This window comes from Poecile atricapillus, chromosome 33 (genome assembly GCF_030490865.1).
Source record: "Poecile atricapillus isolate bPoeAtr1 chromosome 33, bPoeAtr1.hap1, whole genome shotgun sequence".
Taxonomy (NCBI): domain Eukaryota; kingdom Metazoa; phylum Chordata; class Aves; order Passeriformes; family Paridae; genus Poecile; species Poecile atricapillus.
Window position 1 is genome coordinate 935,135 of NC_081281.1, and position 21,634 is coordinate 956,768.

Consider the following 21,634-nt stretch of genomic DNA (forward strand, 5'->3'; position numbering starts at 1 on the left):
GTTTTTTCAGAGCTGAAATTTGAGGTTTTGGGGGTTTTTTTTTGGAGGTGGATTTTGGAAGGATTTGGGATCACCTCCAGGATCCGTGGCTGCTGTGGAAAAGCTCCCGTGGTTTATCCCAGGTTTTGGGAGCCTCCTCCTCGCTCCCGGTTTTGATTTTTTTTAGGGAAAAACGAGTGGAAATTTGGTTTTTTCAGAGCTGAATTTTGAGGTTTTGGGGTTTTTTTTTGAGGGGTGGATTTTGGAAGGATTTGGGATCACCTCCAGGATCCGTGGCTGCTGTGGAAAAGCTCCCATGGTTTATCCCAGGTTTTGGGATCCTCCTCCTCGCTCCCGGTTTTGGAATTTTTTTAGGGAAAAACCAGCGGAAATTTGGGTTTTTTCAGAGCTGAAATTTGAGGTTTTGGGGTTTTTTTTTGAGGTGGATTTTGGAAGGATTTGGGATCACCTCCAGGATCCGTGGCTGCTGTGGAAAAGCTCCCGTGGTTTATCCCAGGTTTTGGGATCCTCCTCCACGCTCCCGGTTTTGGGATTTTTTAGGGAAAAACGAGCGGAAATTTGGGTTTTTTCAGAGCTTTTGGGGTTTTTTTGGGGTGGATTTTGCTGCTCCTGAGGGGATCCACATCCCAAATTCCAGCAGCGGCTCCGTGGGGCTTCCGAGCGCCGTCGGAACAATCCCGGATCCGTAACCCCGAGGATCTCCTGGCAGAGCTCAACTCTCACCGATGACAGAATCCCACAAAATTCCCACTGGGATGCAAAAATCACCTTTTTTTTTTACCTTTTCCACCTTTTTTTTACCTTTTCCACCTTTTTTTTACCTTTTCCACCTTTTTTTTGGGATTTTTTCTTTGATCAGGTCGCGAATACCTCACGGATGGATTCGGAATTTTTATTTTCCCGTTTTTTTGATATTTTTATCCTTCCAGTTTCCACCTCCGCCCTCGTGGGGTCGGAAGCGCCGGATTTTATTCCCGGGGAGGAATTTTGGGGTCGGATTTTGGGGTCGGATTTTGTCCTAAGCACTAAAAAGGAGCCAGGGGAGGCTTCCCCAGTAAGCACCAGTAGCAAAATGGGGGAAATCCATCCAAATTCCAGGAAATCCCCGTTTTTTTTGGAATTTGGGGGGGAGGGAATTTTTTTGGGGGGCAGGGAATTTTTTTGGGGTGGAATTTTTTTAGGGGGGGGGGAATTTCAACCCCCTCCCGCTGCTCCCAAATATTTTCCAGCCTTTTGATGCCGAAGGATCCGGATTTCACCTCCCGATCCTTCGGCTCCGTCGGCGTTTTCCCGCAAAAAAAAAAAAACGGATGGATCTTCCCGAATTCACGATTCCATTCGGGAATTTTTGGGGAGCTAAAAATTCCTTTTTTTTTTTTTTGGAATTTTTGATTTTCAGTTCCGTTTTTGGGGATGGGTTTGGATTTTCCAGCAGAGCCGAGATTTTTTTTTTTTTTTTGTGCATGCGTGTAGAAAGTTGTAAAATGTCAAATTAATGGTTTTTAATATATATATAAAAAAAAAAAAAACAAAAAATCTTGGATTTTCCCATTTTTTTGGAGCATTCCGGCAGCTCCGGTGGGAATTCTTTCCGTTGGTGTTTGGTCGTTGTTTTTTGGGTTTTATTTTTGTTGGTTTATTATTTTTTATTTTTTTCCGTAGAGGAACTAAAATTGTAAAAAAAATTCTTTCTTTTTTTTTTTTTTTTTTTTTAATAAAATAAACCCATTTTGACTTTTTTTTTTTTTTTTTTTAATTTAAAAAATAAATTTATTTTGGCTCCTGGGGCCGAGAGTTTGGGGGTTTGGGGGATGAAATATTTGGGATTTACGGGACAAAGAATTTGGGGGTTTTGCCACAAAATTTTAGGGATTTATGAGGCCAAAATTTTAGGGATCTATGAGGCCAAAAACTTGGGATTTTTGGGGTCTCGGGAATTCCCTTTTCCCCAGGAATTCCCTTTTTCCCGGGAATTCCCTTTATCCCAGGAATTCTGTTTTCCCCAGGAGCCCTTTATCCCAGGAATTCCCTTTATCCCAGGAATTCCCTTTATCCCAAGAATTGCCCCTTTTTCCCCAGAAATTCCCTTTTCCACAAGAATTCCCTTTTTTTTGGGAATTCCCTTTATCCTGGGAATTCTCTTTATCCCATGAATTCCCTTTTCCCCAGGAATTCCCTTTATCCCAAGAATTGCCCCTTTTTCCCCAGAAATTCCCTTTTCCACAGGAATTCCCTTTTCTTTGGCAATTCCCTTTATCCTGGGAATTCTCTTTATCGCATGAATTCCCTTTTCCCCAGGAATTCCCTTTTTCTTGGGAATTCCCTTTAACCCAAGAATTCCCTTTATCCCAGGAATTCCCTTTTTCTTGGGAATCCCCTTTATCCCAGGAATTCCCTTTTCCCCAGGAATTCCCTTTATCCCGGGAATTCTCTTTATCCCAAGAATTCCCTTTATCCCAGAAATTCCCTTTATCCCTGGAATTCCCTTTATCCCAAGAATTCCCTTTTCCCCAGAAATTCCCTTTTCCACGGGAATTCCCTTCTCTTTGGGAATTCTCTTTATCCCAGGAATTCCCTTTATCCCTGGAATTCCCTTTATCCCAGGAATTCCCTTTTTCTTGGGAATCCCCTTTATCCCAGGAATCCCCTTTTCCCCAGGAATCCCCTTTATCCCGGGAATTCCCTTTATCCCAGGAATCCCCTTTATTCCAGGAATCCCCTTTATCCCAGGAATCCCCTTTATCCCAGGAATTCCCTTTATCCCAGGAATTCCCTTTATCCCAGGAATTCCGGATCCCGGGGCGGGTCGAGGGTGGTCTCGCCGTGTTCCGGGGGGTTCTCGGGATCCTTCCTTTCCCTCTGGAAAAGAGTCGGGAATTCCGTGGAGCGGCCGGCCTTGGGAATTCCCAATTCCCGGGATTTTTCCCGTCCCCGGGCTCACCTGTAGGGCCGGGATTTTTGGGATGGGCTCCTGGGGCTGGACCAGAGCTCCCAGATCTGCAAGGGAAGGGTTGGGATGAGGGCGCCGGGACTCGGGAATTGACGGGATTTGGGAATTGTGGGATTTTTTGGGATGGGAGGAGCTCCGGGATCGTCCCAATCCCACGGGAAGGGAGCCAGGGGGATCCCAGCTGGAATTTGGGCATTTCCAGTCGGGATAAGGTGGAGCAGGGTCCAGAATTTATCCCTGAAATCCCAAATAAACCAAGCCAGGGAATGCTGGAAAAATGAAATATCCCGGAAAAATGAAATATCCCAATAAAATTGAATGTCCTGGAAAAATAAAATATTCCAATGAAATTAAATATCCCGAAAAAATAAAATATTCCAATGAAATTAAATATCCCAGAAAAATGAAATATCCCAATAAAATTGAATGTCCTGGAAAAATAAAATATTCCAATGAAATTAAATATCCCGAAAAAATAAAATATTCCAATGAAATTAAATATCCCGAAAAAATAAAATATTCCAATGAAATTAAATATCCCGAAAAAATAAAATATTCCAATGAAATTAAATATCCCAGAAAAATGAAATATCAAATAAAATTGAATATCCCACTGAAATAAAACAAAATACTCCAATAGAATAATAGAAAATAAATATATCCTAATAAAATAAAATACTCAATTAAAAAATACCCCAATAAATAAAATATAAAATATAAAATATCCCAGTAAAATCAAAATATCCCAGTGAAATAAAATATCCCAATAAAAAAGTACCTCAATAAAATAAAATATGAAATATAAAATATAAGATATTAAGATATAAAATACAAGATATAAAATACAAGATATAAAATGCAAGATATAAAATGCAAGATGTAAAATATAAAATACAAAATATAAAATATAAAATACGAAATATAAAATATGAGATATAAAATATGAGATGTAAAATATAAAATATAAAATATAAAATATAAAATATAAAATATAAAATATAAAATATAAAATAAAAAATATAAAATATAAAATACAAAATATAAAATACGAGATATAAAAGATGAGATGTAAAATATAAAATATAAAATATAAAATATAAAATATAAAATATAAAATATAAAATACAAAATATAAAATATAAAATAAAAATACCCCAATAAAACAAAACATCCCAGTAAAACCAGTTCCCCCAGTTCCCCCACAGGGCTCACCTGAGGAGTCGCTGCCACTCGTGGCCCGGTCCCGGATCCCTGTGACCAGAACAGACCCAAAAACCTGAATTTTCCACCCAAATTTTGGGGCATTTCTGGATCTTTTGGGGTGGTGGCATCTAAAGATTTTTGGGATTGGGACTTCTGGATTTTTTGGGGCATTTCTGGATCTTTTTAGGTTGTGGCTTCTGGATATTTTGGGGTTGTGGCTCCTGGAGGTTTTTGGGGTTGGAAATTCTGGAAATTTTGGGGCATTCCTGGATCTTTTGTGGTTGTGACCTCTGGAGGTTTTGGGGAAGTTTCTGGATATTTTGGGGCATTTCTGGACCTTTCGGGGTTGTGACCTCTGGAGGTTTTTGGGGAAGTTTCTGGATATTTTGGGGTCTTTCTGGACCTTTCGGGGTTGTGACCTCTGGAGGTTTTTGGGGAAGTTTCTGGAAATTTTGGGGTCTTTCTGGACCTTTTGGGGTTGTGACCTCTGGAGGTTTTTGGGGAAGTTTCTGGATATTTTGGGATCTTTCTGGACCTTTTGGGGTTGTGATCTCTGGAGGTTTTTTGGGGAAGTTTCTGGATATTTTGGGGCATTTCTGGACCTTTCGGGGTTGTGACCTCTGGAGGATTTTGGGGAAGTTTCTGGATATTTTGGGGCATTTCTGGACCTTTTGGGGTTGTGACCTCTGGAGGTTTTTGGGGTGCCGGGGTCAGACCTTTGTCCTTGGTCCTGCGGTAGGTGACGAAGAGCACGAGCAGGGCCAGCGCCACGAAGAGGACGGGGGACCAGTAACGGGCTGGGACACCCGAGGACACTCCTGTGGGGACAGAGGTGACCGGGGTGGGGGGGTGTGACAGGCACCTGGGACATTCCAGGGTGGTGGCCGGTCCCCTCGGGGTGGTGGCAGGTCCTTTGAGAGGGTGGCACGTCCCTCAAGATGGTGACAGGTCCCTCAGAGTGGTGGCATGTCCCCCAGGGTGGTGGCAGGTCCTTTGAGAGGGTGACAGGTCCCTCAAGATGGTGACAGGTCCCTCAGAGTGGTGGCAGGTCCCCCAGGGTGGTGACAAATCCCCCGGGATGGTGACAAATCCCCCGGGATGGTGGCATGTCCCCCAGGGTGGTGGCACGTCCCTCAAGAGGGTGACATGTCCCTCAGGATGGTGGCATGTCCTCCAGGAGGGTGACAAATCCCCTGGGATGGTGGCAGGTCCCCCAGGGTGGTGGCACATCCCCCAGGAGGGTGACAAATCCCTCAGGGTGGTGGCACGTCCTCCAGGATGGTGGCAGGTCCCTCAGGGTGGTCACAAATCCCCCAGGATGGTGGCAGGTCCCCAGGGTGGTGGCACATCCCCCAGGAGGGTGACACATCCCGTGGGATGGTGACAAGTTCCCCAGGATGGTGGCACGTCCCTCAAGAGGGTGACAAATCCCTCAGGATGGTGGCACGTCCTCCAGGAGGGTGTCACCTCCTCATGACGGTGACAAATCCCCCTGGGACGGTGACAAATCCCCCCAGGACGGTGACAAATCCCCCCAGGACGGTGACAAATCCCCCCGGGACGGTGACAAATCCCCCGGGACGGTGACAAATCCCCCGGGATGGTGACAAATCCTCCCAGGACGGTGACAAATCCCCTGGGACGGTGACAAATCCCCCCGGGACGGTGACAAATCCCCCCAGGGTGGTGACAAAGCCACGTCCCCCCCTTTCCCATGGAACTCACGGGTCTGGTTCCCCTCCGGTGTCACCTCCAGTGTCACCTCCGGTGTCACCTCCAGGTCCCCGCTCGTGGTGGCCCTCGGCCACGTCGTCACCGCGTCCCCGTGTCCCTGCCCTGGTGGCTCCGGGGGGTCCCGTGTCCCCTCCGGGATCCCCTCGGTGACATTTCCCGGCTCCTCCCCTCGGAAGCCGAGAGCTGGGAATGGGATTTGTCCGTTTCTGTCGCTTTTCCCCCAAAATCGGGGATGGGGAACGGGAACCTGGGCCCCGCTGTCCCCTCGGGGGGTGACAGAGTTTGGGGACATCACCAAGGGGTGAAAGGTCAGGAGGGGCCCCAAAAGGGAATTCCGGAAAAGAGGAGAAATCCCGGGAATTCTGAGGGAGCAAGGACGGGACGCCAGGAAGAGCTGGAGATGTTCCGGGTGGGATTTGGGGTGGAGATCCGGAAAATTCCGCTCCCGGAGGGTTTTGGGGCTCGGGAACAGCTCCACAGGGAACGATCCCGACCCCAAAACCTCCAGGAGGGTTTAGACAAAAATATCCCCAAATATCCCAAAATATTCAAAATGTCCCCAAAATATCCACAAATATCCAAAAATATCCCCAAATATCCAAAATATCTCCAAAATATCCCAAAATATCCACAAAATATCCCCAAATATCCAAAATATCCCCAAAATATCCCCAAATATCCCCAAATATCCCCAAATATCCCAAAATATCCCAAAATATCCCAAAATATCCAAAATATCCCCAAATATCCCCAAAATATCTCAATTTGGGGTGGATTGGGATGGACTGGGATGGACTGGGATGGACTGGGATGGACTGGGATGGACTGGGATGGACTGGGATGGATTGGGATGGATTGGGATGGATTTGGGGTGGATTGAGATGGATTTGGGGTGGATTTGGGATGGATTTGGGTTGGACTGGGACACCTCAGAAGACCCCAAAACCCTCCTGGGAACCTCAAACCAGGCTCAGCAAAGCCAGGCCCAACCCAAACCTGAGCGGAACCACCAGGAAAAGCCCTAAAAGGACCTAAAAGGACCTAAAAGGACCTAAAAGGACCTAAAAGGACCCAAAGGAACCCAAAAGGACCTAAACGGACCTAAAAGTACCTAAAAGGACCTAAAAGGACCCAAAGGGACCCAAAAGGACCTAAAAGGACCTAAAGGGACCTAAAAGGACCTAAAAGGACCCAAAGGGACCTAAGAGGACTTAAAAGGACCCAAAAGGACCTAAGAGGACCCAAAGGGACCTAAAAGGACCTAGAAGGACCTAAAAGGACCTAAAAGGACCCAAAGGAATCCAAAAGGACCTAAAAGGACCTAAAAGGACCCAAAAGGACCTAAAAGGACCTAAAGGGACCTAAAGGGACCTAACAGGACCTAAAAGGACCCAAAAGGACCTAAAAGAACCCAAAGGGACCTAAAGGGACCTAAAAGAACCTAAAAGGACCTAAAAGGACCTAAAGGAACCTAAAAGGACCTAAAAGGACCTAAAAGGACCCAAAGAGACCCAAAAGGACCTAAAAGGACCTAAAAGGGCCTAAAAGGACCCAAAGGGACCTAAAAGGACCTAAAAGGACCCAAAGGGACCCAAAAGGAACTAAAAGGACCCAAAGGGACCTAAAGGGACCCAAAGGAACCTAAAAGGACCTAAAAGGACCCAAAGGGACCTAAGAGGACTTAAAAGGACCCAAAAGGACCCAAAGGGACCTAAAGGGACCTAAAAGGACCCAAAGGGACCTAAAGAGACCTAAAGGAACCTAAAAGGACCTAAAAGGACCCAAAGGGACCTAAGAGGACTTAAAAGGACCCAAAAGGACCTAAAAGGACCCAAAAGGATCTAAAAGGACCCAAAGGGACCTAAGAGGACTTAAAAGGACCCAAAAGGACCTAAAAGGACCCAAAGGGACCTAAAGTGACCTAAAGGGACCTAAAGGGACCTCCCTGAGCTGCCCCTGCTGCCTTCATCCCCTTCCTCTTCCTCCTCCTCCTCGCCCCATCCCCACCCCCCGAAGCCCCACGGCCCCACTCACCGGCCCCGGAGCAGAGCAGGGCGAGGCAGAGCCCCCCGAAGCCCCCCGGCCCCACTCACCGGCCCCGGAGCAGAGCAGGGCGAGGCAGAGCCCCCCGAAGCCCCCCGGGCCCCTCCAGCCGCGCCCCATCCCCGCCCCGGCCCCTCGGGGTCTCCTTCCTTCCCCTTTCCTGGCAGCGGAAGCCGCCGGGCCAAGGTGGTGAAATCGGGGGAGGAACGGCCGGGGAGCATCCCCGGAGGCCGTCTGCACCCCGGGGGGGCTTTTCTACACCCCAGGGGGGCTTTTCTACACCCCAGGGGGCATTTCTACACCCTGGGGGGCATTTCTACACCCCAGGGGGCTTTTCTACACCCCAGGGGGCATTTCTACACCCCATGGGGGCATTTCTACACCCCGGGGGGGCATTTCTCCACCCCACAGATCCATTTCTCCACCCCATGGGTCCATTTCTCCACCCCACAGATCCATTTCTCCACCCCACAGATCCATTTCTCCACCCCGTGGGGCATTTCTACACCCCACAGATCCATTTCTCCATCCCATGGGTCCATTTCTCCACCCCACAGATCCATTTCTCCACCCCATGGAATTGTTTCTCCATCCCACAGATCCATTTCTCCACCCCGGGGGGCATTTCTACACCCCACAGATCCATTTCTCCATCCCATGGGTCCATTTCTCCACCCCACAGATCCATTTCTCCACCCCACAGATCCATTTCTCCACCCCGTGGGGCATTTCTACACCCCGTGGGGGCATTTCTACACACCACAGATTTATTTCTCCACCCCACAGATCCATTTCTCCACCCCGGGGGGCTTTTCTCCACCCCATGGAATTGTTTCTCCACCCCACAGATCCATTTCTCCATCCCACAGATCCATTTCTCCACCCCGGGGGGCATTTCTACACCCCAGAGGGCATTTCTCCATCCCACAGATCCATTTCTACACCCCACAGATCCATTTCTCCACCCCATGGGTCCATTTCTCCATCCCATGGAATTGTTTCTCCACCCCACGGATCCATTTCTCCACCCCACACATCCATTTCTCCACCCCACGGATCCATTTCTCCACCCCACGGATCCATTTCTCCACCCCACGGATCCATTTCTCCATCCCACAGATCCATTTCTCCATCCCATGGATCCATTTCTCCACACCATGGAATTGTTTCTCAACTCCATGAATCCATTTCTCCACCCCACAGATCCATTTCTCCACCCCGTGGAATTGTTTCTTCATCCCATGGGTCCATTTCTCCACCCCACAGATCCATTTCTCCATCCCATGGATCCATTTCTCCACCCCATGGGTCCATTTCTCCATCCTGGGGGGCATTTCTCCACACCACGGATCCATTTCTCCACACCATGGAATTGTTTCTCCATCCCATGGAATTGTTTCTCCACCCCACGGATCCATTTCTCCACCCCACAGATCCATTTCTCCACCCCACGGATCCATTTTTCCATGGGAAGGGTCGGAAGTTTGGACAAGGAGTGGGGGAATCTCCAGGACCTCCCCAAAACCCCAACCCGAGGTGAGGGGGAAGAATTTTTACGATTCTCACTTCGACTTCCTGGGGTTATTTTTGGTTGTTTTCGGCCGAGTGAGAAACTGAAATTTCGTGCGGTTCGAAATGAGGATGAGGAGAAAAAAAAAAAAGAAATTATTCACGTAAAAATCATTTTTTAGAAATAATTTTAAAAAAATAAATCCTGAGAGAATTTTTTGGGAAAAAAAAAGGGTTTTCCACATGAAAAAGGAGCCGGTTTGGAGCCTCCCCCATCCCTGGAGGTGTCCGAGGAACCCACTGGGTGTTGGTCTGGGTGGCCAGGATTGGTCCCAGGCTGGAATTGATGGTCCTGGAGGGCTTTTCCGACTTTGGGAATTCCAGAATTCCGTGAAAAAAAATTTTTTAAGAGTCTCCTGAAGCCTGGCTGGGAGTCCCTGGAGCGTTTGTGGGGTTTTGGTTCAGGAGGATGGGTGGGAAAAGGAGCCTGAATCCCAAGGAGCTGCCAAAATCGAGGAGAACGATCCCAAAAGGTTCCAAATCCTCCCTGAAATCCCAGACTGAGGCTGCTGGGAGGGAAACTGAGGCAGGAGGAAATCCTGGGAGGGTGAGATCCATGAGATTCAGGGATTGGGGATGTTGGAGATGTTCCAGAGCCGTTCCAGAGTCACCTTGTGGGGTCCATCCCTGTGACTGAGGAGTGGAGACCCTTTAAACCAGTTCCAGATCTTTCTAAACCAGTTCCAGATCCCTTAAACCAGTTCTGGATCCTTCTAAACCAGTTCCAGATCCTCCTAAACCAGTTCCAGACCCCTTAAATCAGTTCCAGGTTCTTCTAAACCATCTCCAGACTCTTTAAACCAGTTCCAGATCCCTTAAACCAGTTCTGGATCCTTCTAAACCAGTTCCAGATCCTTCTAAACCATCTCCAGACTCTTTAAACCAGTTCTGGATCCTTCTAAACCAGTTCCAGATCCTTCTAAACCATCTCCAGACTCTTTAAACCAGTTCCAGATCCTTCTAAACCAGTTCCAGATCCTTCTAAACCAGTTCCAGATCCTCCTAAACCAGTTCCAGATCCCGTAAACCAGTTCCAGATCCTTCTAAACCATCTCCAGGCTCTTTAAACCAGTTCCAGATCCTTCTAAACCAGTTCCAGATCCCTTAAACCAGTTCCAGATCCTTCTAAACCATCTCCAGACTCTTTAAACCAGTTCCAGATCCCTTAAATAATTTCCAGGTTCTTCTAAAGCAGCTCCAGGTCATTTAAATCAGCTCCAGGTTCCTTTAAATCAGTTCTGGATCATTCTAAACCAGCTCTGGGTCCTTTAAACCAGCTCCAGATCCTTTAAATCATTCCCAGGTTCCTTTAAATCAGTTCCAGGTTCCTTTAAACCAGCTCCAGGTCCTTTAAACCAGCTCCAGGTCCTTTAAATCAGTCCCAGGTTCCTTTAAATCAGTCCCAGGTTCCTTTAAATCAGTCCCAGGTTCCTTTAAATCAGTCCCAGGTTCCTTTAAACCAGCTCCAGGTCCTTTAAATCAGTCCCAGGTTCCTTTAAATCAGTCCCAGGTTCCTTTAAACCAGCTCCAGGTCCTTTAAACCAGCTCCAGGTCCTTTAAACCAGCTCCAGGTCCTTTAAATCAGTCCCAGGTTCCTTTAAATCAGTCCCAGGTTCCTTTAAACCATCTCCAGGTCCTTTAAACCATCTCCAGGTCCTTTAAACCATCTCCAGGTCCCTCTAGACCAGCTCCAGCCCGGTCACGATGACATTTTCCACTGTCCCCTCACCTGCCTGCGAGGACAAAGTGACACCAGGGTTTGTTTTGGGATCCTGGGACCGATCCCGCTCTCCCAGAGAGATCCATGGATTTGTCCTGTCCCTGTCCCAGCTCCAGGAGCTCCAGCCCCGCTCAGACGTTCCCAGCTCACCTGCTCCGGACGCTTGGCCAGGGCATAAACGCTTCTGGAAGGTTCCCCGTCCCCTGGTTTGGCTTTAATTCCATTCGGGATGCGCTGCTGGGGGCGGGAAAAATGATTTTAAAAGTGTTTCAGGTGCTGGAAAAAAGATCCCGGATGCAGAAATCCCTCCAGGATCCACCTCTGGAATTGTTGTCCCATCCCAAGGCCAGGCTGGAGCCTCCTGGGAGAGCGGGAAGTGTCCCAGCCCTCGGAACGGGATGATTTTAAACTCCCCTTTAAATCCAACCCCCAAATCCCATTTTTTCTCTGATCCCTCCCTTTTTTGGAAGAGATTTTGGGGCTGGGAAGGGAATTTTGGGCGAGCTGACGACCTCCAGCTGTGGCACATCCCCCTGGGAATTCTCCAGAATTCCGGGATTGTCCCCAGGGTGTCCCCAGGGTGTCCCCAGGGTGTCCCCAGGGTGTCCCCAGGGTGTCCCCAAGCCCGGACTCACCTGCTGGGCAGGTCCCACCTCGGCGTACACCGTCGTGTACTCGGCTGTGGAGAGGGAAAAAATCGGGAATTTGGGAATTTGGGATGCAGGGAATCCCCTTGGATGCTCCTGGCAGGGGGAGGGAGGGAATCCCAACCCTCAGGGGGGTCAGGCTGGGGTAAAAACTTGATCCCAAAACCCCTGGGAGCCGCTGGAGGTGGGAATTGCTCCTCAATCCTGGCAGCTGCGGGATTGGGATGAACTTCCAGCACCAAGGACAGGGAAAATCCGCTTTTTTTTTTGGGTTTAAATCCCAAATTCCTGGCTGCTCTCGCGGGACAAAATCCATTTATTTCTCCTTCATGCCATCCCCTCGTTTCTCACTGGAAAAGGAGGATTTAAATCCTTTAAAATCCCTTTTTTTTGGGGTCTAAATTTCCCGTTGGAATTCCTGGACCTTGGTCTGGTGGGGATCAGACACAGCTTGGACTTGGTGATCCCGGAGGGATTTTCCAACCTCAGGGATTCTGGAATTCTGCCGAGTCACCAAGTTGAATTCCTGACTTTTCTCCCCCCCAAAAAATGAGAGCTTTTATTTTTGCCCAAATTCCCTCTTTTTTTGTTTTTTTTTTTGTTTTCCATGATCCCACAGCTTCAGGAATCCGGGATCCAGGACAGAGGGGTTGGGATCCTTCAGCTCCGATCCCAAACCACGGCACTGGGGATGATTCCCCTGATCCTAAATGAGATTCCCAGTGGGAAAAAGGACGGGGGAACTGCCCCAAAATCCCACCTGTGTCCGTAGGATCGGATTTGGAGAGGTGGAATTTCCTCCAGCCTGGGGGAGATGTGACAGAATCAGAACACCAAATCAGACCCAAATCAGACCCAAATCAGCCCCAAATCTGCCCCAAATCTGCCCCAAATCAGAACCCCGAATCAGAACCCAAAATCAGCCCCAAATCTGCCCCAATCCGCCCCAAATCTGCCCCAAATCTTCCCCAAATCAGAACCCCAAATCAGAACCCCAAATCTGCCCCAAATCAGACCCAAATCAGACCCAAATCCACCCCAAATCTGCCCCAAATCAGAAGCCCAAATCAGAACCCCAAATCTGCCCCAAATCAGCCCCAAATCCACCCCAAATCAGCCCCAAATCAGCCCCAAATCCACCCCAAATCAGCCCCAAATCAGCCCCAAATCCACCTCAAATCAGAACCCCAAATCAGCCCCAAATCAGCCCCAAATCAGCCCCAAATCTGCCCCAAATCTGCCCCAAATCCACCTCAAATCAGAACCCCAAATCTGCCCCAAATCAGAACCCCAAATCAGACCCAAATCAGCCCCAAATCTGCCCCAAATCAGACCCAAATCAGACCCAAATCTGCCCCAAATCCGCCCCAAATCAGAACCCCAAATCAGACCCAAATCAGCCCCAAATCCACCTCAAATCAGCCCCAAATCCGCCCTAAATCTGCCCCCAAATCAGAACCCCAAATCCGCCCCAAATCCACCCCAAATCAGCCCCAAATCCGCCCCAAATCCGCCCCAAATCCATCCCCGCTCCCAGACCCCACCTCCTCCTTCCCAGGGCTCCGGGAAGGATTTCCAGGCTCACCTTTGGATCTCCAGAGGAACACGAGGAAAACCAAGAGGAGCAGCGCGACTCCGATCCCGGCTCCGATCCCGATCCTGGCCCCGCTGCCCCTCAGGGCGCCTGGAAAAGGGAGGAGATCCAGTGGCAAAATCCCAAAAGAAATCCAGCATCGGGAATTTGGCCTCAAATCCTCCCTGCTCCCTCATTCCAGGAGATCCCAAATCAGGGAAGAGGCGGTGCAGGATGAGGACGAGGAAAACCCATCCCGATATTCATTCCCACGGCTCTCAGGATCCTGGGATCAGCCCATCCCAATATTCCCACAGCTCTCGGGATTCTGGGATCAGCCCATCCCAATATTCCCACGGCTCTCAGGATCCTGGGATCAGCCCATCCCAATATTCCCACAGCTCTCGGGATTCTGGGATCAGCCCATCCCATCCCATCCCATCCCATCCCATCCCATCCCATCCCAATATTCCCACCCCAAACCCAAATCCCATCTTTCCCTGGCTCACAGGATTCCGGGATCAGCCCATCCCAATATTCCCATGACTCTCAGGATCCTGGGATCAGCCCATCCCAATATTCATTCCCAGAGCTCTCAGGATTCCAGGATCTGCCCATCCCATCCCAATATTCCCACGGCTCTCGGGATTCTGGGATCAGCCCATCCCAATATTCCCACAGCTCTTGGGATTCTGGGATCAGCCCATCCCAACCCCAATATTCCCACCCCAAACCCAAATCCCTCCTTTCCCTGGCTCTCAGGATCCCGGGATCAGCCCAAGCTCGATATTCCCACAGCTCTCAGGATTCCGGGATCAGCCCATCCCAACCCCAATATTCCCACCCCAAACCCAAATCCCATCTTTCCCTGGCTCTCAGGATCCCGGGATCAGCCCATCCCAATATTCCCACAGCTCTTGGGATTCCGGGATCAGCCCATCCCAATATTCCCACAGCTCTCAGGATTCCAGGATCAGCCCATCCCATCCCAATATTCCCACAGCTCTCAGGATCCCGGGATCAGCCCATCCCATCCCAATATTCCCACCCCAAACCCAAACCCCTCAATATTCCCACTGCTCTCAGGATCCTGGGATCAGCCCATCCCAATATTCATTCCCGCGGCTCTCAGGATCCCGGGATCACCCGATCCCACCATTCCTGCGGCTCTCAGGATCCCGGGATCAGCCCATCCCAATATTCCCACGGCTCTCAGGATTCCGGGATCAGCCCATCCCATCCCAATATTCCCACCCCAAACCCAAACCCCTCAATATTCCCACAGCTCTCAGGATCCCAGGATCATCCCATCCCAATATTCCCACGGCTCTCAGGATCCCAGGATCACCCGATCCCACCATTCCCGTGGCTCTCAGGATCCCAGGATCACCCGATCCCACCATTCCCGCGGCTCTCAGGATCCCGGGATCACCTGATCCCACCATTCCTGCGGCTCTCAGGATCCCGGGATCACCCGATCCCACCATTCCCGCGGCTCTCAGGATCCCCGGATCACCCGATCCCACCATTCCCGCGGCTCTCAGGATCCCGGGATCACCCGATCCCACCATTCCCGCGGCTCTCAGGATCCCGGGATCACCCGATCCCACCATTCCCGCGGCTCTCAGGATCCCGGGATCACCCGATCCCACCATTCCCACAGCTCTCAGGATTCCAGGATCACCCAATCCCACCATTCCCGCGGCTCTCAGGATCCCGGGATCACCCGATCCCACCATTCCCATGGCTCTCAGTATCCCGGGATCACCCGATCCCACCATTCCCGCGGCTCTCAGGATCCCGGGATCACCCGATCCCACCATTCCCGCGGCTCTCAGGATCCCGGGATCACCCGATCCCACCATTCCCGCGGCTCTCAGGATCCCGGGATCACCCGATCCCACCATTCCCGCGGCTCTCAGGATCCCGGGATCACCCGATCCCACCATTCCCGCGGCTCTCAGGATCCCGGAATCACCCGATCCCACCATTCCTGCGGCTCTCAGGATCCCGGGATCACCCGATCCCACCATTCCCGCGGCTCTCAGGATCCCGGGATCACCCGATCCCACCATTCCCGCGGCTCTCAGGATCCCGGGATCACCCGATCCCACCATTCCCACGGCTCTCAGGATCCCGGGATCACCCGATCCCACCATTCCCGCGGCTCTCAGGATCCCGGGATCACCCCATCCCACCATTCCCGCGGCTCTCAGGATCCCGGGATCACCCGATCCCACCATTCCCGCGGCTCTCAGGATCCCGGGATCACCCGATCCCACCACTCCCGCGGCTCTCACCGGTGCAGAGCACTCCGGGGGTGCTGACGGTGACGTTCCGGCTGCTGACGGCGTTCCGTGCCGTGCAGGTGAGCAGCTCCGGCTCGTCCCAGGATGATTTATTCACCAGCAGCACCAGGGATCCCTGATCCCAGCGCCGATCCCCCCATTCCCAGCTGTAGGAGACGTCCCCGAAGCCGCCGCCGGGCGCGGAGCAGCGCAGGGAGAAGTCGCAGCTCTGGCCCGAGCAGTTCTGAGCCTCGCAGGTCACCGTGGGCTCCACCAGCTCCCCTGGGAGGGGGAGGCAGAAACCTCTTTGATTTGGTTTTTTATTGTATTTATTTTATTATTTATTATATTTGGTTTTTTATTATATTTATTTTATGATATTTCATTATTAATCTTTATTTATTTATTTATTTATTTAATAATTATTATTATAATTATATTATTTACATTATATAATATTCTATTATATTATATTGTATTATATTGTATTGTATTATGTATTATATATTATATTATATTATATTATATTATATTATATTATATTATATTATATTATATTATATTATATTATATTATATTATATTATATTATATTATATTATATTATACTATATTGTATTATACTATATTTTACTATACTATACTAAATTATATTACATTACATTATACTATATTATGTTACATTGTATTATATTACATTATACTATATTTTACTATATTATACTTTATTATATTACATTATATTATACTATATTATATTACATTATATTACATTATATTACATTATACTATATTTTACTATATTATACTATATTTTACGTGCAAAAACCCCCCAAAACAGCACCAAAATCACCAAAACCAGCACCAAAACCCCCAAAACCAGCACCAGAACCCCCCAAAACCAGCACCAAAACCCCCAAAACCAGCACCAGAACCCCCCAAACCAGCACCAGAACCCCCCAAAACCAGCACCAAAACCCCCCAAACCAGCACCAAAATCACCTACTGAACACCTGGAGGGCGAAGGCGGATCTTTCCTTCCCCTCGATATCCACGGAGTAGATCCCGGCGTCCTCCGCCCTCAGCCGGGAGATCCTGAGCGCCCGGCCCCTCTCGGAGACGCCGAAGCGGGATTTGAATTTTTCTCCCAAAAAAATGGTCTGAGGAGGGTCCCCGAAGTCCACGGCCACGATGGATTTGTTCCCGAATTTCCACAGCGCTGACTCCCCGTCCGTGCCGGGGCTGTGGAAGGTCACGGATTCACCCACGGCCCTGATCACCTTCACGGGGTCGCTGGAGATCCCTGGGGAGGGAAATGGGGGAGAACGTGGGGTGAAAAAAGCTGGGATGAGGTGGGATCAAGGTGGGATCAAGGTGGGATGAAAAGCTGGGATCAAGGTGGGATCAAGGTGGGATGAAAAGCTGGGATCAAGGTGGGATCAAGGTGGGATGAAAAGCTGGGATCAAGGTGGGATCAAGGTGGAATCAAGGTGGGATCAAGGTGGGATCAAGGTGGGATCAAGGTGGGATGAAAAGCTGGGATCAAGCTGGGATCAAGGTGGGATCAAGGTGGGATCAAGGTGGGATCAAGGTGGGATCAAGGTGGGATCAAACTGGGATCAAGGTGGGATGAAAAGGTGGGATGAAAAGGTGGGATCAAGGTGGGATCAAGGTGGGTTCAAGGTGGGATCAAGGTGGGTTCAAGCTGGAATCAAGGTGGGATGAAAAGCTGGGATCAAGGTGGGATCAAGCTGGGATCAAGGTGGGATCAAGGTGGGATCAAGGTGGGATCAAGGTGGGTTCAAGCTGAGATCAAGGTGGGATCAAGGTGGGATCAAGGTGGGATCAACCTGGGATCAAGGTGGGATGAAAAGCTTGGTCCCAGCTTTTCATCCCAGCTTTTTTTTGACCAGGGGACATCCCACCATTCCAGGGGACATCCCACCACTCCAGGGGACATCCCACCATTCCAGGGGACATCCCACCACTCCAGGTGAGATCCCACCACTCCAGGGGACATCCCACCATTCCAGGGGACATCCCACCATTCCAGGTGAGATCCCACCACTCCAGGTGAGATCCCACCATTCCAGGTGGGATCTCACGAGACCAGAGATGAAAATCCTCCCACTCTCCTTTGGATGCATCCCAGCACGAGATCCAAGATCCCTCTGGATCCATCCCTTTTCCCTCCAGAGTGACCCCACCATGACCTCGGGTGACCAATTGGAGGAGGAAGGAGTTGTTTTCATTATTTTCGCAACTTCCCATTTCCAAAAAAATTAAACCAAAACCGGTCTGGACTGGGAACCGAGTTTTTCTTCCCAGTTTTTGTAACGGGGAACTGATCCTGGCTCAGCTCCCGAGGTCGGGCTCGGAATTTCTGGCTCCTTCAGACACCTCTGGGACACGGAGGACGGAATTTTTCCGAGGATGTGGAAGGGAAAAACTTGATAAATTTAAAAAGAAAAAAAAAACATTTTAAAAGATAAAAAGGGAAAATGAACTGGAAGGGAAATCGTTGATTAAAAAAAACAAGGAGTGGTTTGAGTGATAAGGAACCCCCCGAGGGAGCGGGGAAGGGTTGGGACTGAACCTCACCCAATTTCCCTCTTCTGAGCCAAAAAACCCCAAAGTGAGACCTCCAAAAATTGGGAAAAAAGGTGGAGAGGAGCAGGAGATGAATCTCACTCAATTTCCCTCTTCTCAACCTAAAACAACCCAAGGTGAGACCTCTAAAAATTGGGGAAAAAAGTGGAAAGGAGCAGGAGATGAACCTTGCCCAATTTCCCTCTTCTCAACCTAAAACAGCTCAAGGTGAGACCTCCAAAAATCAGGAGAAAAAGTGGAGAGGAGCAGGAGATGAACCTTGCCCAATTTCCCTCTTTTCAACCTAAAAACAGCCCAAGGTGAGACCTCCAAAAATCAGGAGAAAATGTAGAGAGGAGCAGGAGACGAACCTCACCAAATTTACCCCTTCTGAGCCAAAAACAGCTCAAGGTGAGACCTCCAAAAATCGGGAAAAAACGTGGAGAGGAGCAGGAGATGAACCTCACCAAATTTCCCTCTTCTCAGCCAAAAAAACCCCAAGGTGAGACCTCAAAAAATTGGGAGAATTTGGGAGAATTGGAGAGGAGCAGGAGCTGAAGGCAGAGCTGGAGAACATCTGGACCAGAGATGGACCTCAGCACTCCACCGACAGCTCTCCACGGCCACAAGAGATCCGTGGCAGTCCTGGATCCCAAAATCCGTCCCAAATCCACCCCCTGGAGCTGCTCCATCATCCCCTGACCCTGAAACCATCCCAAAATCTCCATCCCGTGGGATGAGGAGCTCCTGGCGCTCACCGGATTGGTGGAGGAGCACGAAGGTGGCGAGAAACTGGATCCAAAATGCGTCCATGGGCATCAGGAGCACGGAGAGGATCGGGACGGCCGAGAACGCGAGAGCCAAGGCGATGAAGAGGAAGAGGAAGAGCGTCCGCGTGGTTTTCCGGCAGCTGGGGGAGGCGGAGAGTTGCGGTTTGAGATAAATTTGTTGTTTTTGGATGAAAACTTGAGGTTTCGAGGGGAAAAAAAAGGGACTCAGTTTCCAAGTGGGACAGAGACCGTCGTGGTGGCTGTGACCTCCAGCCTGGAGAGCGTTTATCCCGGAAAATGTCACGGTTTGGGAATGTTTGGACATTCCCAGCCAAAAGATCCAGAAATGCCCCCAAAATTTCAAGAGGTTCCAACCCCAAAAACCTCCAGGAGCCACAGCTCCAAAATATCCGGAAGCCACAACCTAAAAAGATCCAGAAATGACCCAAAAAATCCAGAGGTCCCAATCCCAAAAGATCCAGAAAACCCCCAAAATATCCAGGAATTTCAACCCCAAAAAGCTCCAGAGGCCACAACCCCAAAATACTCAGAAATGCCCCAAAAAATCCAGAAGTCACAGCCCCAAAATCCTTTCGAGCCGCCACCCCAAAAGATCCAGGAATGCCCCAAAATTTCCAGAGTTTCCAACCCCAAAAACCTCCAGGAGCCAAAACCCCAAAATATCCAGAAGCCACAACCTAAAAAGATCCAGAAATGCCCCAAAATGATGAGGAATATTTTAATATTTTATATCTATTTTTATATATTTATATAAATATGAGGCGCCGTTTTTTTTGGTTACAAATCCTGGGAATTTCCTCTTCCCGAGTATTCCCAAAACTGCTCCAAACCCCTCTGTCCTCCCCAAAATCCACCCCCGGACACGGGGACGATGACAATTTTTGACTTCCCCTTTCCGGATTATTCCGGGAACGTCGCACGCGGAAGCCTCGTGGTGAAATTTTGGGCTCGGGGGGAAGTGAGCTGGAAAGGATGGATCCAAAATCCTAAAAAAAACCCAAAAATCCTCGGTTCCAGTGAGGAGCTGGGAGCTGCTGGCTCAGACTGGTTTGGGGTCGGGAGGGACATTAAGGATGAGGTTTTGGGGCTGGAAAGGGAATTTTGGGGGCTGGAATGGGAATTTTGGGGATTTGAAAGGGAATTTTGGGGTGGGAATGGGAATTTTGGGGTGGGAATGGGAATTTTGGGGGCTGGAATGGGAATTTTGGGGATTGGAAAGGGAATTTTGGGGTGGGAATGGGAATTTTGGGGCTGGAATGGGAATTTTGGGGGCTGGAATGGGAATTTTGGGGGCTGGAATGGGAATTTTGGGGATTGGAAAGGGAATTTTGGGGATTGGAAATAGAATTTTGGGGGCTGGAATGAAGAGGATTTTGGGGCTTGAATGAGGAGGATTTTGGGTCAGGAATGAGGAGGATTTTGGGGGCTGGAAATGGAATTTTGGGGGCTCAAATGAGGAGGATTTTGGGTCAGGAATGAGGAGGATTTTGGGGGCTGGAAATGGAATTTTGGAGGCTCAAATGAGGAGAATTTTGGGGTCAGGAATGAGGAGGATTTTGGGGGCTGTAAGGAAGAGAAATTTGAGGCTGGAACGAGGAGAATTTTGGGGCTGGAACGGGGATTTTTGGGTTGGAAAATGCATTTTAGGGTTGGATATTCCTCCCTGAAAGTCCTGATCCTGCTGCTGGGGAGGATGCAGGAATTTGGGAATTCCAAGGTGGGAATTTGGGAATTCCAAGGTGGGATTTTGGGAATTCCAAGGTGGGAATTTGGGAATTCCAAGGTGGGATTTTGGGAATTCCAAGGTGGGATTTTGGGAATTCCAAGGTGGGATTCTGGGGTGTCTCTGCAGGAGTTGGACTCTTCCCCACCCGGGGCATTTCAAAATTCCAGGATTTTTTGCATCCCTCGTGTTGTCGCCTCCTTCTGGGACATGGATGAGGGATGGAGAATCCTTGGGCACTTCCAGGGCTCCTCCCTGATGGAATTTGGGGTTTTTCCACCAATTTCGAGCCACCAGGATGAGCCTGACCTCTTCCTTCCCTGGGAAAAACTTCGGTTTCTCTTCCCCCAAATCCCAGTCCAGCCAGGGAAACTCCTCCAGGATCCAATCCCAAAAGATTTCATGGAATTCCGAGTTTATTTTCCTTTCCCTCCGCCACAATCCACGAGCTCAGACCCGCGTGCACACGAGATATTTTGGGATTATAAAATCCCCCAAAATCCATGGGAAAGGATGGGAATGGGAAATTCAGTGGGATTGGCTTCTCCCAAAGAGGGGTCACCAAAATTCCTCCCTCCTTGGGCCAAAATCCGGTGGATTTGGGATTTTTCACCCATTCCAGAGCTCAGGAATTAAAACCACTCCTCGTTTTTCCTCTCTGAAGTCCCCGCGGGCTCCCTTGGGAAATCGGGACCGCGGGACGAGATCCCGGCGTGAAATTCCGCAGGGATGAGGTCGGAGTCCAAATCCGAGGTGGGAGTCACCGTTCCCGGGGTCCACAGGTGTGGGGATGAGCATTCCCGCC

At 49.5% G+C, this 21,634-nt stretch overlaps 2 protein-coding genes and 3 long non-coding RNA genes across 12 annotated transcripts; 2 read left to right on the top strand and 3 right to left on the bottom strand.

The window, feature by feature from the left end:
- Positions 1–394: 394 nt before the first annotated feature.
- On the bottom strand, positions 395–1,109 carry LOC131590500 (uncharacterized). The gene is made up of 2 exons (XR_009280087.1): positions 811–1,109; positions 395–768 (listed from the first exon to the last, which is right to left on the bottom strand). It is a non-coding gene; the product is annotated as an uncharacterized LOC131590500 (long non-coding RNA).
- An 85-nt stretch (positions 1,110–1,194) lies between these two features.
- On the bottom strand, positions 1,195–8,430 carry LOC131590279 (collagen alpha-5(IV) chain-like). The gene is made up of 8 exons (XM_058860208.1): positions 8,340–8,430; positions 7,981–8,164; positions 5,879–6,070; positions 4,870–4,971; positions 4,163–4,201; positions 2,942–2,997; positions 2,195–2,859; positions 1,195–1,230 (listed from the first exon to the last, which is right to left on the bottom strand). The coding sequence occupies exons 1-8, from the start codon at positions 8,428–8,430 to the stop codon at positions 1,195–1,197; spliced, it is 1,365 nt and encodes a 454-aa protein (XP_058716191.1).
- Positions 8,431–9,380: 950 nt separating this feature from the next.
- LOC131590510 (uncharacterized) lies at positions 9,381–11,276 on the top strand. Of its 8 annotated transcripts, none has more exons than XR_009280095.1 (5): positions 9,381–10,268; positions 10,310–10,509; positions 10,613–10,864; positions 10,948–11,090; positions 11,133–11,232. It is a non-coding gene; the product is annotated as an uncharacterized LOC131590510 (long non-coding RNA). The 8 variants fall into 8 exon arrangements; XR_009280096.1 differs by having other exon boundaries at positions 10,351–10,509; XR_009280089.1 differs by having other exon boundaries at positions 9,381–10,509.
- Positions 11,101–19,198, bottom strand: SLAMF7 (SLAM family member 7). Its single transcript, XM_058860635.1, has 8 exons — positions 19,074–19,198; positions 16,733–17,029; positions 15,740–16,009; positions 13,452–13,550; positions 12,627–12,671; positions 11,855–11,898; positions 11,370–11,453; positions 11,101–11,232 (listed from the first exon to the last, which is right to left on the bottom strand). Exons 1-8 carry the CDS (start codon positions 19,132–19,134, stop codon positions 11,179–11,181), a joined length of 954 nt encoding a protein of 317 aa, XP_058716618.1. The 5' UTR covers positions 19,135–19,198; the 3' UTR covers positions 11,101–11,178.
- On the top strand, positions 18,307–21,631 carry LOC131590511 (uncharacterized). The gene is made up of 3 exons (XR_009280098.1): positions 18,307–18,635; positions 18,818–19,247; positions 21,494–21,631. It is a non-coding gene; the product is annotated as an uncharacterized LOC131590511 (long non-coding RNA).
- The last annotated feature ends 3 nt before the right edge of the window (positions 21,632–21,634 follow it).

Excerpts from the sequence above, each read along its gene's own strand:
- LOC131590279 (XM_058860208.1), bottom strand. The coding sequence starts at position 8,430 with ATGCCCCACGGGGTGGAGAAATGGATCTGTGGGGTGGAGAAATGGATC. Across the intron at positions 8,165-8,339 it reads TGGGGTGGAGAAATGGATCT|ACGGCCTCCGGGGATGCTCC; the intron begins GTGGGGTGGAGA and ends CCCGGGGTGCAG. Across the intron at positions 4,972-5,878 it reads ACCGGAGGGGAACCAGACCC|GAGTGTCCTCGGGTGTCCCA; the intron begins GTGAGTTCCATG and ends CTGTCCCCACAG.
- SLAMF7 (XM_058860635.1), bottom strand. The coding sequence starts at position 19,134 with ATGCCCATGGACGCATTTTGGATCCAGTTTCTCGCCACCTTCGTGCTC. Across the intron at positions 12,672-13,451 it reads GTTCCTCTGGAGATCCAAAG|GCTGGAGGAAATTCCACCTC; the intron begins GTGAGCCTGGAA and ends CATCTCCCCCAG. Across the intron at positions 11,899-12,626 it reads ATCCGATCCTACGGACACAG|CCGAGTACACGACGGTGTAC; the intron begins GTGGGATTTTGG and ends CCCTCTCCACAG.